The following is a 22016-nucleotide window of genomic DNA, read 5'->3' as shown; positions in this document are numbered from 1 at the left end:
GTTATTCACCTATTTGTCGCGCATATACATACTACAAATTTAAGACTTATGTCGTTTTCACATGGATACCATCATCGGAAAAAAAAATAAAAAAAATGGGACCCCACGGGAAGCACTATCTTTCAAACAAAAAAAAATTATCAAAATCGGTCCACCCAGTGAAAAGTTATGAGGTAACAAACATAAAAAAAAAAAATAAAAAAAATACAGACGAATTGATAACCTCCTCCTTTTGGAAGTCGGTTGAAAATAATTAATATACGCGATTCATCCGTTATAATTAGTTTTATTTAAATGAAATCATGTATCCAAATGCCGAATTGTGATTTGTGTTTTTCTGTAATTGCTCGTAAAAGTGTACCTAAAGGGGCGCAACTTCATCTCAGTACCCCAAGTCGTCCACACCTGCACGTGGTGCACCCTGATCTACGAGGCCCTGGCGACCGATTGATGGCGGTATGACCATCTGAAAGAGCGCAAATAAGTGATGCAGACCGGTGAAGGGCAGCATCGTCACCTATTCGTGAAGTAACGCCCTGCGATTTCCTGCCCGCAAGCCCAGCTTGGCGACTATAGCATTTACCCTACAAAAACGTTTAAAATGTCCACGGCAACACTAATATTCTTGGTTACGGCGGTGGCCACAGTAACGGAAGGGCAGGCTCTGCAAAGAAACTCCGTGTTACGAACGGCCCCACAAACAAACTAACCCTGGTGGCGTACAATTAACAAACGATTAGGTTTGATGAACACCTGGTGCGACTGGAAGAGGAACTGAAATATATTAGATAATACTTTTGAGGTCTCTGCGAAGTCCGAAGAGAGGGAGAGGATAAAATCACTTAGATTCGGGGCATCTTATGAACTTCAGGAAGGGAAACCAACCATCTCAAGGCGGGACCGGGTTTGTGTTGCATAAGGACCTCATTAATAACTTTATTACAAATGGGATATTTACCATATTTTTTATGTTTATTAGATGGAGCTCCATATTTCGACATTACCTACAAATGTCTTGTTCATTCTGTGTCTATGTCTCATGATAAAAATAGCCATGTTAATTTAAAATCTCATTAATAAGGTTGTCGAAAATCTACAGTGAGTTGACAGGGGTTGCGTACTTCTTAAAAGTTTTGCAGGTTACGCACCCAACAAGACACCTTCAGATGATGAAGAGGAAAATATGTACCAAGACATATTAAGAGTGGAACTTCCTAGAAAAAGAAGGGCAATCTGAATTCTTTCTTTAAGAAACAGCGCCAACGGAAGTGGACATGGTAAAGCCCCGATGCAATGACCAAAAATTAGATAGATTTCATCATAATGGACAAGCGATGGATACTAAGAGATCTCTTTTTGGTCACTAGGTTTAATACCGAAAATGACTACCAACTCGTACGAGGCACTCTGGATATTCGTTTCAAGCTTGAACGTGCCTATTTAATTAAGTCTACGTTCAGACCTAACATGCCTTAAGCCGGAGATGGCAACCGATTCGCTGCCTTGGAATCCACAAACGACATTGACCAGAAACTTCACCAAGTGGAATTTAGAGAAGTGAAGGCAAGAAATTCCTTCAGCAGAGACTCTGCAGCTCATGCAGGAGCGACGAGGTAACCATCTACTTCATCAGATAGGACCAAAAATAAAACAAAAATTGTTGCAGAAGTTTTGACTTTTTTGATTGATTTTATCATAACGATGCATTATACTCTAAAATGATTAAACTATCATTGTAAAGCACAAAAAAGGTACCAAAAATGTTTTCGTAAAATTTTTCGAATCTCATCGAATTTCGAAATCGAGTTATTGCCGGGAACCAATTTTACCACTTTTTTCAAGATGGCGGCCTTAGCGCCCCGGAATTCTTGGTCATTCATTGTCATTTATTTGCCTTTTTTTCGAGGAAATGACTGCACTAATAAGCAACGATAAGTAAAACATTAACCGATTAGTAATCATACTTCCTCAGTTCATCTGATTCCTTGAAAAGTAAAAATTAACAATTGTGTCCCACGACACTCGGGCTCCTCCACCCTTATGATCGCTTTTCTATGTGTGCATAGACGTTTCGCGTAATTATAATGTTCGGCTCGAAATAAAAATTGATGTGCTCCTTAAGCTCTGGGGAGGGACTGAAGATTTATTGACAGCGATGTTGAATAAAAAATCAAAACTGTCAAATGATTTTCTTAATACTAAATGTATGGCCGCCGATTGCAAAAACGTAAGCAATATTTAAATAAAAATTCCTATAATATTCTATAATATAATAAAAATTGAATGCGGTATACTTAATATTTACACTTTTGAGACCCTATTTAACCAAAAATATATACATATGTATAAACTAGCATCTAAATAACTCAGAATAGCCAAATAAAAAATGTCGATTTCAGTGTTTGGGAGTCATGTTGACGATGAATATGCTAGGTTATTGATGTATATTTTACATATATTATGATGTGAAACTTGAGACATATCTATTAAGATACTGAATGTAATTTTTTATCCATATTCGATGCTCCAGTTTTTAGATATTTAAAAAAATGTAAGTACTATTTTAGCGTTCCGTAAGAACTGCCCTCTTAACTGAACATCAACCCATAGCCCATTAATTCTGAATTGATATTGCACATATCTTTCTATAGTATTTATCATAATTATTATTACACATTATAAAACAAGATCTGTTATCGATGTATGGTCCCTATGCATGCTTAGATTTTAAAATTACGTAACGTATTTTGATGCGGTTTTTTTTAATAGGTAGAGCAATTCGAGAGGAACGTTTTTGTATATAATATATGGACAATATAGTGAAGAAACACTGATAATTTTAGAAATTTCCAATGTGATGTCGTAAATAAACAAAATTCTGTAGTGCCTCACTACTAGCTAGTTACTCTATTAGGGGAAGGTTGCTATCATTGGACCGGCTCTTTCATTGGACCGCCTAATTCTTTCAAAAACTATGCTTGTTATGACCACTTCAATACGATGCTAGGCAACAGTACCGCACCCGTTGCCCACCCGCCAAACCTCATTGCGCTCACTACGTGTGGCAAGTAGTAATGCTTACACCTGTGTCAGCGGCGACCATGATATAAAAACCGAGCTTTCAACAAATTGATGTAAATAGCATTGTATTTATTAATGTTTGTGATTGTAACAGATTATGATAGCAAATTTATCTGCTCTTACAGAGATGATGAGATTTTTTACCTTATTTTACATATTTTTAAATACCCACTTTCGTTCTGTTGATATACCTCGTTGCCATCAATGGACCACTATAGTGACGCCATTATTGGACCGGTCCAATCAAAGAAACTTATCGAATTACTTATTTACACATAGTAGAATTCTAAGAAATGTTTTTGTGTGTATGAATTTTCCGTATGAAAATTTGAGTGAAATTAAATAAATATGATTTTTTTTGTCTATGAAAGTCCCTACTCGAAATTAAAGTCATTGTTATCAGTCATTTTAATAATATATAACAATTGTCGTTTTCGTGCAAATTTCCTAAACAGATAGTTATAATATTTGTTTACAAAGAAAAAAATGTATAAGATTATTATAAAAACTTTTGAATCAAAAAGTAATTCTTATTTTGTATTTCATTTGAGTCACCTTCATTGGACCGTTAATACAAATGTTTCTAAGTCCAATGATGGCAACTCAGTGGTCCATTCAAGGTGACGGTGGTCCAAAGAAAGCAACTCCTCATTAAAAACTTATTTAAGTATATTTTTAAAATCTTCCAACTTACATTAATTTATATATGATTAATTTACATAAATAGCATTACATTACAACATTTGGTGTCCGTTTGTCGATGATATTTCATGAGATATAATGTCATAAAGTTAAGTGGTCCAATCATAGCAACCTTCCCCTAATACTAATGAGAGAAACATATGTATTTTGTTGATTTAAAATTTAATCAACAATAGACTGTCCAGTTTATAATGTATGTTTATTTTTTTAAAACATTAGATTATTTCTAACTATTAATAACTTTCAGGTCTTCTCTTTGTATTACTTTGGAAAAGATATGAAACGTACCTCATGTGGATATGGGAAATTAATAAAAATTGTGTAAGAAAATTACGTCGGTAAGTAATGTTTGTATGGTCCAAAAAACGAAAACATATTTATTGAGCGAAGAAACAGTTGTGACGTATGATGCGTTGTGAAATCTTTCTATAATTTATCAAACCTTTTAATAGTTTTGTAACTAATACGATCATTTAACCAAAAAAGTCACTTATTTCCATATATTAGACTAAATAATCGTAACAGACTCAACGTTCGTACATGTTTAGACTACTTTTCAACATGAGAAAGCCAGTTTTAATAAAATCACAATCGTAATTATTATTCAAGGACAAATAAAAAAAAAAGAAATCACTCATTTCGCCTTAAGCGAGCATGTGACAAAAATGTTGTTCTTTTTCAGGCCCGAAGTTCTTCATTACCCAAGTCTATGTTACAAGAAGCTAAATCTGACCGCTTTATCAATGGGCTACCAAAATATATTTGACATTATTTTAAGAGGATTAATGATATTATTCACTATAGCACTGTACTGTGCCTTGGTAATATACAACATAACTTTTCCTTTAATTTAAATAGGAGTTAGGTTACGGTTAAAGAAAACACCACATCATGATATTATATGTGTTCGTAAATAAGTATTTACATTTCACATATAGCGGTTCAAATAAGAATATACCGTAGGTTTTCGGGATTCACATTGAACACACAACTAGTATAAAATAATTTTACCGACCAGACTAAACACTAAAACACGAGCTTATGGTAAAACCATAAATCAACAAGACTACGCATTTATCAAAAAAATAGTTTCAAAACAATTAAACCGAAGAGTAGAGATCAGATGATAAAAAATAAAAACAGTTTACAGTGCTTCCTTATTCATAAACTGTTGCATTTGTTAATGGTAGGTATGCATGATACATAAGTTAGGGGTGTTGTCCGGCTAGTACATTATATGAACTTGAAACGCGCATTGGCTCAAGCGTTGGGTTAACAAATATGTTTGTATTTCTAGATTATTAGAATAGGAGATGGTGGTAATGTGGCCCCTGCAGTCCCCATCTAGTATATTTACGTGCAAAACGGGGCTCTTGTGATAGGTAACCAGTAGTGGTTACTACTACTTTGTTGGTTAACAAATCTGAGAGACGGCCTAATGCTCATTTGTTATTTGGAGTAATTCGAAACATGCAATAGAAAACATTTATAATTGTGGTAATTTTTTTACTAAAAGTACTTAAATTTGCCCAGAATATTAATATTACTGTATTTACGACATTTCAGTTTTGGGTTGTTCTTATAATATCGTTACAATTATGTTATTTCAAACATTGGTATCGTTACGCCCAACGTCGCCCTAATTGGCGTTGGAAGAGAGATGAAAATAAACTAATAGCGACGACTGCATTAATGTACACCACTGTTATTTTTCTGTTAAAGATAGTAAGTCATTTTTACGTTACTTTTTTCTTTTGTATGGAAGCTATTTTATATGTAGAAATAAAGGTATCAATATGAGATATGCAGGGTACCGAAATACTCTCATACTTGAAAAAGTTCATTGGTTCATTCAATAACATTTTACTAGTGACTTATATAATGTATTATGTAATTATATAATATGGAATTAATAAGCATTTAAAATCCTAAGTTTGGTTTTTATATAATTGTTGACAATCTAATAGTGTGGTACGAAACCCTCATCAGATTCTATCGCCAAACTACAAAAATTAGTATTGTTGTGTTCCTGTCTAAACAATGAGTGAGCCAGTGTAAATAGAGGCAGATAGAGCATTAAATTTGAATTCTCAACTTATTCGACGTATTTTCAATCCCCAGTGGATTGAAAATTTGTCCAATGTCGGGATGATATATATATGTTATACCCAGGGCCGTATTTAGGGGAGGACAACCGGGGCAACTGTCCTAGGGCCTCCACATGAGAGGGGGCCACAGTTTTCAGCAAGTTAACAAATACTGAGATATAGTCAAATTATAATAATGTTACCATTTAATATTATATTACATACAAATACGAAACAATTCATAGCTTACTGATTGAAATAAAAAAAAACTAATTAATTCATAATAATATAATTATTAGGGTGTTCACGCTTCCTCACTGCTTTGTGGCCCCGGGGCCTCCACACCTTTAAATCCGACTCTGGTTATACCCATACTAAACAACAGAAAAAAGTTTGCCGCGCCGGGGACTGTTTATTTTACACTTCGTTACAAGTAAAAAGGATAGTTTGATAAGTAAAAGGGATAACTAGATGTTTTAATTGCACAAAACGTATTACTACATAATTATGATGTATTATAACGTATTACTGGCATAGTTATGACGAAAACGACATAAGGCAAATGTCCCAATTAGGACGTTTTCTAGTCTTCACTTTTTGCGCATTAATGACATATCTGTTTACTTTTTTTTTAATGTGGCTTTTATTTGTGCCAAGAAGGCACAGATTATTTCGCCAATGTCACGTGCGATGGAGAAGACACGATGGAGATTGAACGGTGCGGTCGAGATTGCAGGCTTAATTTAATTTTAAGGGCACAATTGTAGTAGACACTCAGTTAGCCCACAACCTAAAACAATACAATAATAAATAATTAAATAAACAAATAACATTATTATTAAAACAACAAATGAGAACTATCACAAAAATATTTACAACTTAATTTTATTACGCTCAATATATTTACATAAAAATTTACAAAGTGGACTAAACACACACATTAACAAACATTCAACATTAATAGGGCGAGGAACTTTGGGAGGGAGAACGTCGTAAACGGGATGAAGGAGTTTGGGGCAAGAAAACAGAATATGGGATAAGGAACCTTCGTCAAGACCACATTCACACAAAGAGTGATCTCGAACTCTAATTTTGCAGAGATGAACGGGTGTACATGCATGTCCAAGGCGTAATCGACAGATAGTTGTGGTGACCCAACGATTAGCTTGCCTGTGAAGAGAAAACCAAGGTCGCCTTGGAATATCTGGTTGTAGAGATGCGTAAAATCTACCTTTAGATTTTGATGAAACTTCCCAAACAGAGTTCCAGGATTTAACCAGATGAGTTTTCGCTAAAGCACACAAATCCTGAGTTGATTTTTTAAAGTAATCAAGAGAGCCAGATGTAATAGCAGCTTTTGCAAAAGAGTCTGCTGCATCGTTGTCAGATATACCAGAATGGCTTGGTATCCAGACAAGCGATAATTCCAGCCCTTATTGATGACAGGAAAACAATGCTTTCCTGATCTTAAGGACAATGAAAAACTTTCGCCTACTACGAAAAGGATTTTCCTGAATTGCCAACAGACAACTCAAAGAATCTGTCAGAATTATTGTACGTCTGAGGTTATGGGAAAGGGCAAAAAGAATAGCTTCTAAAATCGCAATTGCTTCACCAGAGAAGATGGATGTTTCGGGAGGGGATTTAAATTGAAGGGCAATTTTAAATTTGGGTATCCAACAGGCTGAACCGACACAGCTGTCAGGGGATATTTTAGAGGCATCAGTAAATATTAGGAGATGGTTTGACCAGTTTTGATGTAAAATTCTTTGGAACTTAGCATTTGTATCAGGGGCCCCTTTAATAAGACCAAGATCTGTGGTAATTGGAGGATTATAAACAAGAGCTCGAAATGGAGTGGAAAAAAGAGGATTTAAATGGAATTTAAGTATAGGATGGGGGAGTTTGGAAAATTTCAAAAAACTGTCTAATAACAAGGATTTACTATTAGGACGACCACAGAGTTGGGAAAGTTTGCTTAAACGGGACCAGAGAGGGTGAGAGGATAGTTGTAAGGATTTTGCCACGAAGCGGTCGCATAAATATTGTCTTCTCAGTTGAAGTGGATGATCAACACATTCAACTTGCAGGGCGTTGGTAGGAGAAGTCTTCATGGCTCCTATAATTATTCTAAGGCATTTATGTTGAATTTTATTGAGTTTTTCGGAGGCAGATTTAATTAGTGGGTCTAAGACAAATAGCCCATAGTCCAAATGACTACGAACTATTGCATTGTACAATAGTTTGAGAGAGTATGGGTGAGCTCCCCACCAGACACCTGAGACTGCTCTAAGGACGTTAACGCCTTTTTCACATTTTTTGATAATATGTTCAGAGTGACAAATTCCGTTCAGTTTGTTGTCGAGTATTATGCCTAGAAATTTCGCCTTATTGACAAAGTTGATACGCCGATCCCCACAGAACAGGTCAAAGACGGGAATCAACCTTTTTCGTGTAAAAGTAACTGCCTGAGTCTTATCTACTGATAAAGATAAGCCATGGTCAGAGAGCCATAGGTCAAGATAATGTAAAGCAGAGTTTAATCGCAATGTTAAGTTTTGGACGGAAGAAGATCTAAGATATAATACAATGTCATCAGCATATTGAAGGATATTACAGAAGCTATTAACAGACAATTAGAGATCGTGAGTATAAATGCTATAAAGCAGAGGGCTGAGGACTGAGCCTTGCGGGAGACCTTTCCAGACGAATCGGGGGGGCAGAACGCAATTATGGTGTTTAACAGAACTTGATCTACAAAAAAGCAGATTACATATGAAATGAGTAATCCTCGGAGGGATACTCAGCTGTTGCAATTTTTGCCTGAGCACCGGAAGAAGAACATTATCATATGCAGAAGTAACATCAAGAAAAACACCCACAAGCTACTCTCCGTTAGAAAAGGCTATTCGAATGTCTGTCGTCAGAATGCTGAGACTATCGAGAGTACTCAAACCCTTTCGGAAGCCAAATTGAGAGGGCGAGAGAATATTCCTACTTTCCATTATCCATTCCAAGCGGTTTTTCAGGAGATGTTCAGTCACTTTTACTAATGTAGATGATAAAGCAATGGGTCTATAAGAACCTGGGTCCAATGGGTTTTTCCCAGGTTTAAGAATGGGGATGATAATTTGGGACTTCCAATATTTCGGGACGATTCCTGCTGAGAAAAAAGCATTGATCAAGCTCACATAGACGCATTTAGCTTTATCACTAAGGTTAATTATAAAAGAGTAGGGCACGCCATCTTCCCCGGGTGACGAGTCCTTAAGTCCCTTTAAAGCTGTATGAAGCTCTGACAGAGTAAATGGGCTATCCATATCATCCAATGTAGATGTTGGTTGCCCCGTTAAAAAGCTGGCATGGTACAAAAGGAGGTGCAAGCTTGGAAGCAAAATCATTCAACCACATGGAGGGATTATTGGCATTTGGATTTTCTGAATTAAGGGAACGACGAAATTTTTTAAGGTTTGTCCAAACTAATTGAGGTGGAGACCGAGGATTGAGGGATTTACAGAAGTTGGTCCAACCCTGTTTTTTCTTTTTGGAAAAAAATCTTTTAACTTTGGCATCAATACGCTGATATTTGATGAACTTTTGTGGAGTCATAGAGACTGTGTATGACTCTTCGGCTTCAGATCTCTGTTGGACCATGACATTACATTCCTCATCCCACCAAGGAGGGGAAAGCAAAGTCTTTTTATTAACATTTTTAAAGGGAAAATGGGTATCAGCGGAGGACTTGATTGCATTAAGAAAAAGTAGGCAAAAATATTTTCATCATTCACAAAGTCAAGGAGTCTAACATGGCATCAACAGAGTTAGAGTATGCTAACCAATTAACGTTCTTAAGTCTATATTTAAGGAGTGGGGATGATTTGATGAGCGAGAAGGATCTGTTATTAAGTGACAGAAGGATAGGGAAATGGTCACTTCCAAATGCTGATGGGAGGATATTCCAGGATATTTGTGAGGAAAGGGAGGGATAGGGTTAGATCAACAGCGGAACGAGGATTCTGATTTGGGTAGACTCTACGAGTCGGCGAGCCATCGTTAAGAATGCATAAATTCACATCCTCAGCAATGTCCACCAACACGGGAGCAAATCCATCACAGTAATAGGAGCCCCATAATGTATGGTGGGAGTTAAAATCCCCCATAACAAGAATGGGGCATGGAAGGGAAGAGAAAATGGAGAGTAAATCAGGAGCAAGAGAAGGGTTAGGATGAGGAATGTAAAGCGATAAAAAAGAAATATTGAAGGCCTTTATAGCCACGGCATTGATATGCTGGCTAAAAGGAGGAAGAGGAATTTGGGGGACAAGGGGACAGAGTGCCTGATCAGGATGGCACAACCTGCATACCCGTCATTTCTGTCATCCCTAAGACAGGAAAAACCCGGAATCCGAAAACGGGAACCGGGAATCAACCATGTCTCAGAGAGGGCAACAATTACAGGTTTATAAGAATTAATAAGGGAGAGGAGGTCAGGTTTCTTATGACGGACACTTTTACAGTTCCATTGAAGAAATCTGACTGGGGCCATTTTTAACAATATTGAAAAGTTGAGTTAGATCATTGGCAACGTTGGACGGTAGAGGAATTTCATTACGTGTGCTAAGGATGTTTAGGAGAGTTTTAATTAATAGTTCTAATAAGTTGGGATTGTTATTAGGAGGGGAGGGGTTACCAGCATTCAGAGCACAACCATTTGGAGACGAGGAGGAGCAATTACCAACTATAGCTTGGTGGGCATGTTTATCGTACCCCTTTCCTAGAGAAACTCTAGGGGAAGGAGAACGGTAGATGGTCTGTTTATATGATCTACTAGGAGGAGGGGTGGATTTAGATGGAGGAATAGAGGGAGATCTAGGGCTTGGCGGAGTATACAAAGGAGGGGAGAACATCTCTTTTGCGATCTCAGCGTATGATCTGCGGACGTTTGGGAAGCGAGAGGCTGCCTCCATGTATGAGATGTTATCCTGGGACATAACAATCTTCATTGAGTGCTGTCGCGAATACTCCGGACAATCCTTATCTGTAGCAAAGTGTCTACCAGAATAGTGAAGGCATGTAGAATTGTCTTTTGTAACCTCACACGAATCCCTGTGTGAGATTGGGAACATTTATAACATCTGGGAGTGGATCTGCATTGAGTCTTGCTGTGGCCATAACGGCAACAGTTCAGGCAAATGATAGTAGGTAGATTATAGGTTTCCACAGGAAGGGAGGTATGGAAGGAATGAATTTTACTAGGGAGAATTTGACCCTTAAAAGTTATCACAACTGACTGAGTTGGGATCCAGGACACAACTCCTTCATTGACAGTTTTGCGGTTCAATCGCCTCAATTTTATTATTTCCCCACAACCGTGAGGAAGTTCAATAGATTCTATAAGGTCCTCCATAGACCAGTCAACCGGAACGCCCTTGGCTGTCGGTCTTTTACGATCAAACCGCTGAACTAAATTGATGAAATTTGGTATGAAGCAAACTTGAACTTTTTTTTTATGCAATAGATTGGCGGACGAGCATATGGGTCATCTGATGGTAAGTAGTCACCATCACCCATGGACAATGACGCTGCAAGAAATATTAACTATTCTTTACGTCGTCAATGTGCCACCAACCTTGGGAACAAAGATGCTATGTCCCTTGTGCCTGTAGATGCATGGCACTCACCCTTCAAACCGGAACACAACAATACAGGGTACTGTTATTTGGCGGAAGAATAACTAGTCGGTAGTAAAATTCACTTTTTGTTTTAGGCTGTCATGATAATATCATACATTACAACGGAGTTAGAGAGACACGACACATTTGCATTGTACGACAGGTCTCTCGCTATTAAGATGTTTGGATTTAATTTCCTCTCAACCTATTGTTTAATGTTTTGCAAAGCGTGTATTGGAGTGAGTATATTTTTGACGTAAATATAATTTATTTTGTACTATCATAAATTGATACGATTTAGTCTGAATTCGTGTGATTAAAGATAGCCGAAAATAACATAAGGATGAAAAATATATTGCAGTAAGTTCTTATTTTGCTCGTGCATAACAACAACAACAGCCGGTAAATTCCCACTGCTGGGCTAAAGGCCTCCTCTCCCTTTGAGGAGAAGGTTTTTGGAACATATTCCACCCTGCTGTTCCAATGCGGGTTAGTGGAATACACATGTGGCTGATTTCTATGAAATTTGTCACATGCAGGTTTCCTCACGATGTTTTCCTTCACCGCTGAGCCATGATGAATTATAAAGACAAATTAAGCACATGAATCAGCGGTGCTTACTTGGGTTCGAACCCGCAATCATCGGTTAAGATGCACGCGTTCTCACCACTGGGCAATCTCGACTCTTTGCATAACTGTGACTTGAAAACCACTTAACACTTTATCGCATTTTAAAATGCTTATCATCATTAGGTACATAGTATAAAACAAAGTCGCTTACCGCTGTCTGTCCGTATGTATGCTTATATCTTTAAAATTACGCAGCTGATTATGATGCGTTTTTTTTTTAATAGATAATGATTCGAGAGGAAGGTTTTTGTATATATTTATATATTTTAGAAGTTTCTAAAGTGATGTCGTAAATAAACAAATTCTGTAGTATATTTAGTATTACCAGGATTCGTGCGGAGACGGGGTGGATCGCTAGTTCTATTATAAATTTATTGTATATTTATGAAATTATTTTATTTTTATTATTTTTTCATTTGCCTAAAATTGGGCTGAGAAGGCCCAGTGATTATAGAACGTGTGTATCTTAACCGATGACTGCTGGTTCAAACCCAGGCAAGAACCACTATATGTATGTTCTTAATTGTGTTTATAATTCATCTCATGCTCGGCGGTGAAGGAAAACATCATGAGGACACCTTCATTTGTCTAATTTCATCGAAACTCTGCCACCTGTGCATTCCACCAAACCGCATTGGAACAGCGTGGTGGAATATGTTCCAAACCCTCTCCTTAGTGAGAGAGGAGGCCTTAGAACAGCTGTGGGAAAATTTACAGGCTGTTAGTTTACTTTTACTTTACTTTAAATTTATGAGTGACTTATACACAAAGTATAAGTCACTCGCAAATTAACGTGAGTCAAGTAATGTGATTTCTTTTTAGAAAGAAGAAATCACGTTTATGTTTAACATAAATAGTATAATTATTGCACAATTATTTTGTTGAAATAAATTATTTGCATACAATTTACATACTATTTTGAACTAGCTGTGCCCGCGACCTCGTATCTACGCGTGTGTATTTAACAAAAAAAAAGTATTAAATTATTGTAGCCTAAGTTACTCCTTATTATATCAGTTAGCTGCCAGTGAACGTCCCGTCAAAATCGATCCGGCTATTCCAGAGATTAGCCGGAACAAACAGATAGACATACAAAAATTGTAAAAATATTAATATTATTTTGGTTAGTATATGCAATATGTAAAAAAGGGCTATTTTAATAGTACAAACAGACACTCCAATTTTATTATATATCCTTCGTGGAAGCAGAACTTCTCACGCATTTGCATAGTCTATGCCCCTTTTTTATACGATGCATAAAATTTATCTTCACAGGTATTAATATACACGAATTATCTTCATAAAAGAAAAGTTACGCTAGAAAACTTTGGAGATTTGACCAATGGTCTTGGGACTTCCTTCGATGATATCTGTATTATTATAGCAGTCATGGTTTTTCTGGAACAAGTCATTTTTAAAATACCTTCTATCTTATATTAGTAAGTCAATGATACATACAAATGCTTTTCAAAATAATCAGATTTTATATTAAAAAAAAAATCAAATTAAATTTAATTTTATCTATATTTTATATTTATAAACAGAGAATGATTTCAAAAACGCCGGTCAAGGCATGCTAGGTAACCACGACGACATATTACCGAAGCGACAAGCACAAACACGACAGGAAAGAGTTCATACTCAAACTCAAACTCAAATAACTTTATTCAATATAGAAGCATTACACTTTCTTATTGATGGTCAATTGAAACACTACCACCGGTTCAGAAAAGAAAATACCCTGACCTGAGAAGAACCGGCGAAAGAAACTCAGAAATAGAAATTCAGGCATAATTAGGCTTTACTGCTTGCTTTCCGAGATATCATTTACACTCTACCAAGTTTCAAACTCCCAAGTCTCTGGACTCCTCAACGAATTGCATTGGCAAGTGTAAACAACCACCACGATCGAGCAATGAATAATAATGGAGTTCGCCTGCTGAGTCAATAATACGCTAACGCTAATGTACATTAATCGTTGTAATAACTTGTTGCAGTAAAATGTCAGACTACGATCAACTTTGTGTCTTTGATGCTAATGTACCGTGCTGGGAAAGGGAATATAGATTACCAAACCTTAATGAAATATTTATACATAACAGTTACAGTGCCTTAGGTAAACGCTTTAACTTTTTTTTATAATTAAATATAAGATATTTATGGGTCTAGGAAGGGACAGGACAATAATATTATATTAAACAGCTTTGGCAGTCACGAAGACTGCCGGCAGAAGTGAAAAACTAACGAATAGTGGATTTTGTTGATTTTTGAATTAATTGTAGTTTCCCTTTTCACAAATCAATCATCGTCCCCGAGGAAGTTTTCACTTGAAAATCTTGTTTCAGCGATGAAATTCGTGATGGCCACATTGTTCTCGTGCACGTGTCCCATAGTTACTTTGCTTATTCTTTTGGTGAATGTATGGGATATAAGGTGAGTTTCGTTTTTTAATACAATATGTATATGATTAAAAGGAAAATATTAGAAAATAAAAATATATACGCGATTCAAATCCGTTCAAACTAGTTTTATTTCAATGTGTAATCATTCGCAACATCGATAATTTTAAGACAACAATTCTTTCACTTTCCCATTGAAATGATGAAATATGAAATGCAATATTCTCAACTGACAGCTAAAAAGACTGATGAAGAAAGATCGTGCTGTGAATGGAAATAGGTCCAAATAATCTTTTTTTTTTCAGGTATAAAGCACGAAGGGTTCTTTTATGGCATCGAAGGCCGTTACTGATAAATACATCAGGACCCGGTATTTGGCACCGTTTGATTTTAATAGCAGCTCATGTTATTCCTGTATTGAACGTAATCATATTCTAAAAGTATACGTAGTAAACTTTTGTTGAAGTAGTAAACAACTAACATTTGTGATAACGAAATAAAGTTAAAAAATATTATCAAGCACGCAATGTACGACGAATTTTATAAAGGCCATTCTATTCGCATATCTTACATTAAATACTCTATTCAATATTTTATAAAATGTATTATATATACCATACTAGCTGTTACCTGCGGTTTTGCTCGCGTAGAAAATATGAATATATTTACAATTATTTTTTTTATGTTATAGGTTGGCGGACGAGCATATGGGCCACCTGATGGTAAGTAGTCACCATCACCCATAGACAATGACGCTGTAAGAAATATTAACTATTCCTTACATCGTCTATGTGTCACCAACCTTGGGAACTAAGATGTTATGTCCCTTGTGCCTGTAGTTACACTGGCTCACTCACCCTTCAAACTTCTTGGATCACAACAATACTGAGTACTGTTATTTGGCGGTAGAATAACTGATGAGTGGGTGGTACCTACCCAGACGGGCTTGCACAAAGCCCTACCACCAAGTATTTTTATTAACTGCTGACTTCCGTTTCCAAATTATACTTTGGTCATTTGGCAGAACCGGATAGGATTTCTACTCACTATAACATCCTAGACAGCAAAACATCGACCGGTTTTCGAATCGAATCGACGAAATGGTTGAATCGTTTTCCGATACACGGCCTTTGTACTTCGTATGTGTTTCGCTTATTCAAGCTCTGAAAAGTGAGTGTGTGTCAGAACGAACTTTACCGATTCAGGTCCGCCGTGCCCCAGTATCAAAACGTTATTTAAAAAAAGGTTTTTCTGACGATTAGCGTGGTTTGTCGTTGAAACGAGTCAAAAATTTTTTTAGTTATGGATATTGCGAACTTCTTCACGATCCTATACATCGAACATATAAAGTTAAACGTAGAAAGTATCATAGAAAGATCTTAGCGAAGAATACCACCATTATTTAATAAAATAACTAACAATTGTTTCACAGGCCTGTCTTATAATATTGCAATCGAGATATTTCCTAAAAGAATATGGATTGAAACTTTATATAGATGCCTGGACACGTGGACCCAATGATATAATTTATACAGTAAGAATGTTTTTTTAATTAATCCAGTAAAAATATCTTCGACATGGTTACTAAAACCTCATTATGATCTTTCAAATTCTAATCCCAAAGTTATTACAATTTTACAAAATTTCTCCGTACAGCTTTCAAATTGTTATAGTTACTTAACAGATTCTTAACAATGACAAAATAAAATACGTTATTTATTATACGTTACATACAAGCGTATCATTATGGGAAAATCGCGTATGCTTCGTCTCAAAATCCGTATCTCAGTTGTTTCAAAACTAAATGATCTGTAATTTGCACACATATACGTGGAAGTATAAGCTTTAATAAAAAAAAAAATTAAAATTAAGATATTAATTTATTTAAAAAATACATGCTTTTATCAGAAAAAATACCTTTTTTATAATTTACTTACATAAAATTGAATTAAATATCATTGTATAGACAGGGTTTAACAAGAAAAAAAACTTTGTACAAAATTCAACAAGCTCCTACAGATTTTGGTTGACAGCAAGAAGGGCTTGTCTTCATCGAAAAGTTCTTTCAAAATTGTTTCTGGGGTATTTCTCAAACTTGATATACGAGTATATGGATCAGAAGTGTACAATAAGGTATGGAACGCGTCTGTAGTGGTAGCCGCTCTTGAACACTTTCTAGAATGATGAAGTCTAGTCTTTTTTATAGCTTTTATTCTCAAGTCTTTAGGAGTTGGAAAAGCACCTCAAAGTGTAAATTATTCCAATTTTAATTGAAATAAGCTTAATGAACATTTCTCTCATTCTGAAACTTTCGATACTTCGATTAAGTGTAACACTTTAAAAGAACTTGCAGCTAAATCTACTCCTGACTTTCCTGCTTTTGTCTTTAGTCAATTTACTGAGTGTGATGTTAAGAAGAACATCTTAGCAATCGGATTGCATTAGTCGTAAAATGTTCATTCCTATCCTGGAAATTATTTCTCCAATTATCACTTCCATTTTTAACCTTTCCATTAATACTGGTGAATATCCTGATTCCTGGAAGGACGCGCAAATTATACCACTTCCAAAAAAAAGCAAATCCTTCTTCTTTTTCTGATTTTCTGACAAATAATGGATTGGTTTCATTCTTACCTGCGTAGGCGTCGGCAGCGTATGGCAGCGTGCAGGAGTTAACGGTTATTTCTCCAACTGGTCTCCTATTACTGCTAGCGTACCGCAGGGTGGCGTGTTATCTCCTCTCATATTACATATCTCTACCACTTGTATGCAGAAGATCTTCATATATACTCACTGAGTAAAGTTTCCGATTTAGCTAAAACTGTTCAATCAGTAAATGAAAATTTAGATAAAATTGCTAAATGGTCAAAACCTTTGGATTGAAGGTAAACCCTACAAAAAGCCAAGTTCTTATCATCGGAAGTTCTAAATTAATATCGCGCATTTTTTTTCGAACTTACCAACTGTTTCAAATTCTTAGGTTCTACTCGCAATCGTTCTCTTCGTTCAGAAGATAAATTACTTCTAACTCCTTTACTGTTCAGGTTGTTCGTCTATGGAACTCTCTTCCTGTTGAAGTAACACGTGCACAATCACTTGCTTCGTTTAAAAAGTCCTTGAAACAATACTATCTTGCATTTTAATTCCTGTACTTAATATATATATTTTTTGTTTTTTTTTGCGAGACATTAATTTAATTTTTGTATATCATAAATTAAATTAGATACATAGATATATGTATGTATTTTAGATATCAGGTACTGTACATTATTATTATTTTTTAAATATACCTAATAATATTACACTGTATTTATTTATTATGTTTATATCTGCTTTGTACACCCCTACCTCTTTCTATATCTGTTTTCCTCTACCTTAAGGTTGCCTGGAAGAGATCGCTGTGTTAACGATAAGGCCCCCTCTTGTACATCTTTCCTAACCGTGTCTATGTGGATTTACTTACTGGTGTACAATAAAGAGTATTTTGATTTTGATTTGATAATTTGTAGTATAATGTACATTCGTTTTATCAGTTCTACGTCTACACCTTATAATGTCTGCAGAGCAAGAGTAATTCTGAAAAAATCTCCAAGCTGTGTTTCCGTTATTAATATTTCCAGTGCCTAGTCGGGGTTTATCGATATGCAGTCCCATTTGCTCCCTAAACCGCATTTGTATCATTTTTTTTCTTTTCGTTTGTTTTTTTTTATTTCTGATTATAACAAAAAGATGTAACGTCTTCAGGGTTTTCAGTTATTAATTTAAGAAACTTTTTCTTGTCATTTTTTGACGCAGTTCGTATAATATTAAGAATTGTGGCCTCCGCCGTCTCGCCCATAGACCGCAACTCCTGAGCATTTGCATTGAGCACAAAGTCCAATCCGTACTCTTGTATTAATTGTATGGTTTCGATGGTCTGCCACCTACACTGCTTCTGGGCGTATTAGGGTCATTGACTGTGACTCGACACTCCAGTGGAACACGAAATTCACCATTTAGCCAGTCGACGTTCTGACTTTCAAAGCGTTCTCTTTTCCGGGATGTATTTCTCCAGCCTTACATTTAGATACCAAGTTTCTTTGAATACTGGAGACCACAGTAGCGATAGCCTCTGGTGACAAATTGAAATTTTCTTGCAAGTAGTCGTCTGTGTTATTCCCATTTATCAACCAAATACACAACTCTCGTATACTACAAAAAAAAATTCACTCATTATTTTCAACACTTGATATTTGAAAAAAAGTATTAACTTGTAACGAACAGCTGGTGGTTGTTTCAGCGTTCGTCTTTTTCTTTAGACCAATGAAATAGTGCTATGTGCAAAAAGATAAGAAACTAATATTTGCACTCTTCCCATAACCAACCTGTTTTTAATTTGACCCTAATAGATCAAGTGACCATATTTTGTCCAAAAAGGTGGTAAAAACTATATCAAAACCACATATAATTATCAGAAATACCATAATAACAATTTGACCTTGATACATAACAGATGATTATGTGAGAAGTAAAAAATATTGGAAAAAAATAAAATTTTTATCTTGCGATCTTTAACTACATTAGTTAATGTTAATTTATTTATTTATTATACATAATATTAATTAAGAAACGTTAGCATTTTTAAAATTTATAATATATAATATTTATACATTTATATCAAGTGGCGTTGAATTGTAGTAATATATTGTGCCAAAATCACATCGTTGAACATGAGTTAACTTTGATGCAGATTTATATGGATTATGACCAGCAAAAAATAATTTAAACAAAAATAGAAAAGAAATTTTATTTATATGACTAAATTAATTAATTAGCTTTATTCCATAACAACGACTTTCACGTTAAACGGTTTTGAGACAGCCTTGTATGGGACTTTCCCATAGTGCGTATGGAGAATGTTTAAATAAATAAACTTATATAGGCGCTACAAACTATACTAGTGTATACTATAACTGTTACTCTAAGTTAAATATAAAAAAAATGTCAGATACTTGTGGAATTATTACCTATTTAATCATAACCAACCTAGACGTGAATTAAATATTAATTAAAGAAACATAACAAATTGTTTAATATACACACATCAACACTGTCTAGAGATATTTTGAATTTACTCAATTATTTCAAAGTTTATTAATAATAATATGCAACATGTTTATATTTTTATAAAGCAGATTTATCTGAATATACTCCAGAAAAAAGTTTAAACTTATTTTGCGTAAACAATTTTCTACTTAAATAAAGAGAAAACGTAAAATAATGGTAAAACTAACAATTAATGTTTGTCACAAGAAAATGTGAAAAATATGAAAAATCAGTAGTCGGTAAAGCCACCCAGGACATTTATAACGGTCCTGCAACAATTTTTCATACTTTGAGGTAAGTCATCCAAGTCTTGCTGCGGTATATTATCCCAGGTCCGACTAAGATGCAAAAAAAGATGCTCTTCCGTCGCAATATTTGCAGGGAAAATCCTCAAAGCCCTCCTTTGGAGTATGTCCCACGCGTGCTCTATGGGGTTGAGGTCTTGTGATTGAGCGGGCCAACCTAAGACCTATACGTCTTGTTCCTGCAACCATCTCGTCGCCACTCTCGCTGTGTGCGGTCAAGCGTTATCGTGAATGAGCGTGATTTCTTGGCCTCTTTGTAGTCTATGGGGGTAAATTATTGGCATAAGCACCTCGTTACAGTATTTTTCGGCCATTATGGTGTTTCTGATCCAAACGAGGTCTGTGATTCCACTAAGATGAATTCTCGCCCAAACCATAATTATCCTGTGTGTGATCGCTCGCTGAGTGTGATACTCGCTGAGATCGCTGTAGTGTGAATGGACTTTCTGAAGATGTTGCAGACGGCTATCACGATCAGGGAATCGCCAAACACAACACCGTACTCTACATGTATCGGGATGAAAACCGAACTGGGACTCATCGGTAAATAGCACTACAGACCACTGGTTATCTTCCGAGAGAAAATTTACACGAACCCACTCAAGTCGTCGCCCACGATTTCCTCGGCGTAGTGCTGGAGTACGAAGCGGTCTGCGAGCATTAAGGTTAGCTTCATGCAGCCTTCTCCTTACAGTTTGGTCACTCATAAGCAACTGGTCCTCTGGCTGGAGCCTCTGAACCAATTGCAATGCTGTAACATTTGTTTCTCTTTTCGGGACAATTTGCAAATATCGGTCTTGTTGTTGAGATGCGCTTCCCACCTGGATATCTTTCAGCCACTTCACCAGTAGCACGTTTACGTGACCATAGCCTAGATATAACGTTTTGTTTTGTTCCTATCAATCGATAAATCGGTAGAATATGAGTCATTATAAATGACCATCTATATTATGTACCATATTCTGGTAAATAAATGAATTACTATTATTATTATTATTATCTCCTCAGCAATACTCCGTTGAGTAGCCCCAGTTTGGAACATGCCTACAGCATTTCTTCTCGCGTTAAATTTAACGCTGCATAATGCACATAATAGGTTTTACTCGAAATTTATCGATAACTTGTGATAAAACTTAAATTTGACAAAAAAAAAATAACTCAATATCACTGCAGGTAAACGAAACTTTCGGCTTTCGCTATCATTATGTCGCGTAAATATTTTGTTTTTATTTATTTTTTTTAAATTCAAATTTAGAATCGTCCAAAAAAGTGTACAAAAAAAAAAAATAGTCTTTCATCAAAATATTTTAAAACGGGCTAGGATTTTTTAAGTTTAAGAACTTTATACAAAATATCCCTAGACGATGTTGATGTGTATATATGTAAAATGTTTTATGAAAGACGGAGATAGCCACGACAACGTAAAAAATAATAGTTTGTTTCTAAAAGTAAGTAAGTAAAAATTTCTAGGCACATCGAAAAATAAAGATGACGTACCATCAAGGTCAAGCAATAGAACTAATTTCTCCTTTCTATGCATTAATAATAATAATGTGTTCTTCCATTGGTACGTACGATAAAATTTCAATACGTATGTAGGTATTTATTATACATCATCAGATTATATATCATGTTAGTAATGGATGAGTTTTGTTGGTCCGTTTTTTCACACAAAAAATATTAATCTTATCAATAGGCTTCATTATAAAAATAATAGTTTAAAAATTCGCGCTTTTAGCTAGCACTAAAAATTACAAAAAACCCCTTTCATCTGATACCCATATCATGCATTTCAAATAGCCTGTCTGCCATCTTGGACGTCGGCCATATTGGATTTAAGTCACGTGACATTTTTTTCGTATCTTTGACAACAAATCCTTCAATTGATATCCATATAATGGTGGTGGAAGGCCACCATATTTGATTTGTAATGACTAGACATAGGATTATATGCATCTGCATAATATCTGCACATGCAAATGCATATATTACCATTTTTATTGAGTTATTGCATATTTGGGTACTTTTTAGTTAACAGTGCTTTTTTTCGTAGTT

General features: G+C 35.5%; 1 protein-coding gene across 1 annotated transcript in view; it reads left to right on the top strand.

The window, feature by feature from the left end:
• Positions 1–22016, top strand: part of LOC124540456 (anoctamin-5-like) — a 40329-nt gene that overhangs the window by 7702 nt on the left and 10611 nt on the right. The window contains exons 9-18 of the mRNA XM_047118054.1: positions 4031–4121; positions 4466–4604; positions 5350–5508; positions 11638–11781; positions 13448–13611; positions 14170–14288; positions 14518–14605; positions 14877–14994; positions 16004–16105; positions 21432–21528. Of these exons, the coding sequence (XP_046974010.1) occupies positions 4031–4121; positions 4466–4604; positions 5350–5508; positions 11638–11781; positions 13448–13611; positions 14170–14288; positions 14518–14605; positions 14877–14994; positions 16004–16105; positions 21432–21528 (1221 nt within the window). The remainder of the gene's footprint in view (positions 1–4030; positions 4122–4465; positions 4605–5349; positions 5509–11637; positions 11782–13447; positions 13612–14169; positions 14289–14517; positions 14606–14876; positions 14995–16003; positions 16106–21431; positions 21529–22016) is intronic.

Source organism: Vanessa cardui, chromosome 2 (assembly GCF_905220365.1).
Source record: "Vanessa cardui chromosome 2, ilVanCard2.1, whole genome shotgun sequence".
NCBI classification, from domain to species: Eukaryota; Metazoa; Arthropoda; class Insecta; order Lepidoptera; family Nymphalidae; genus Vanessa; species Vanessa cardui.
This window is presented reverse-complemented; position numbering and strand designations above follow the sequence as displayed.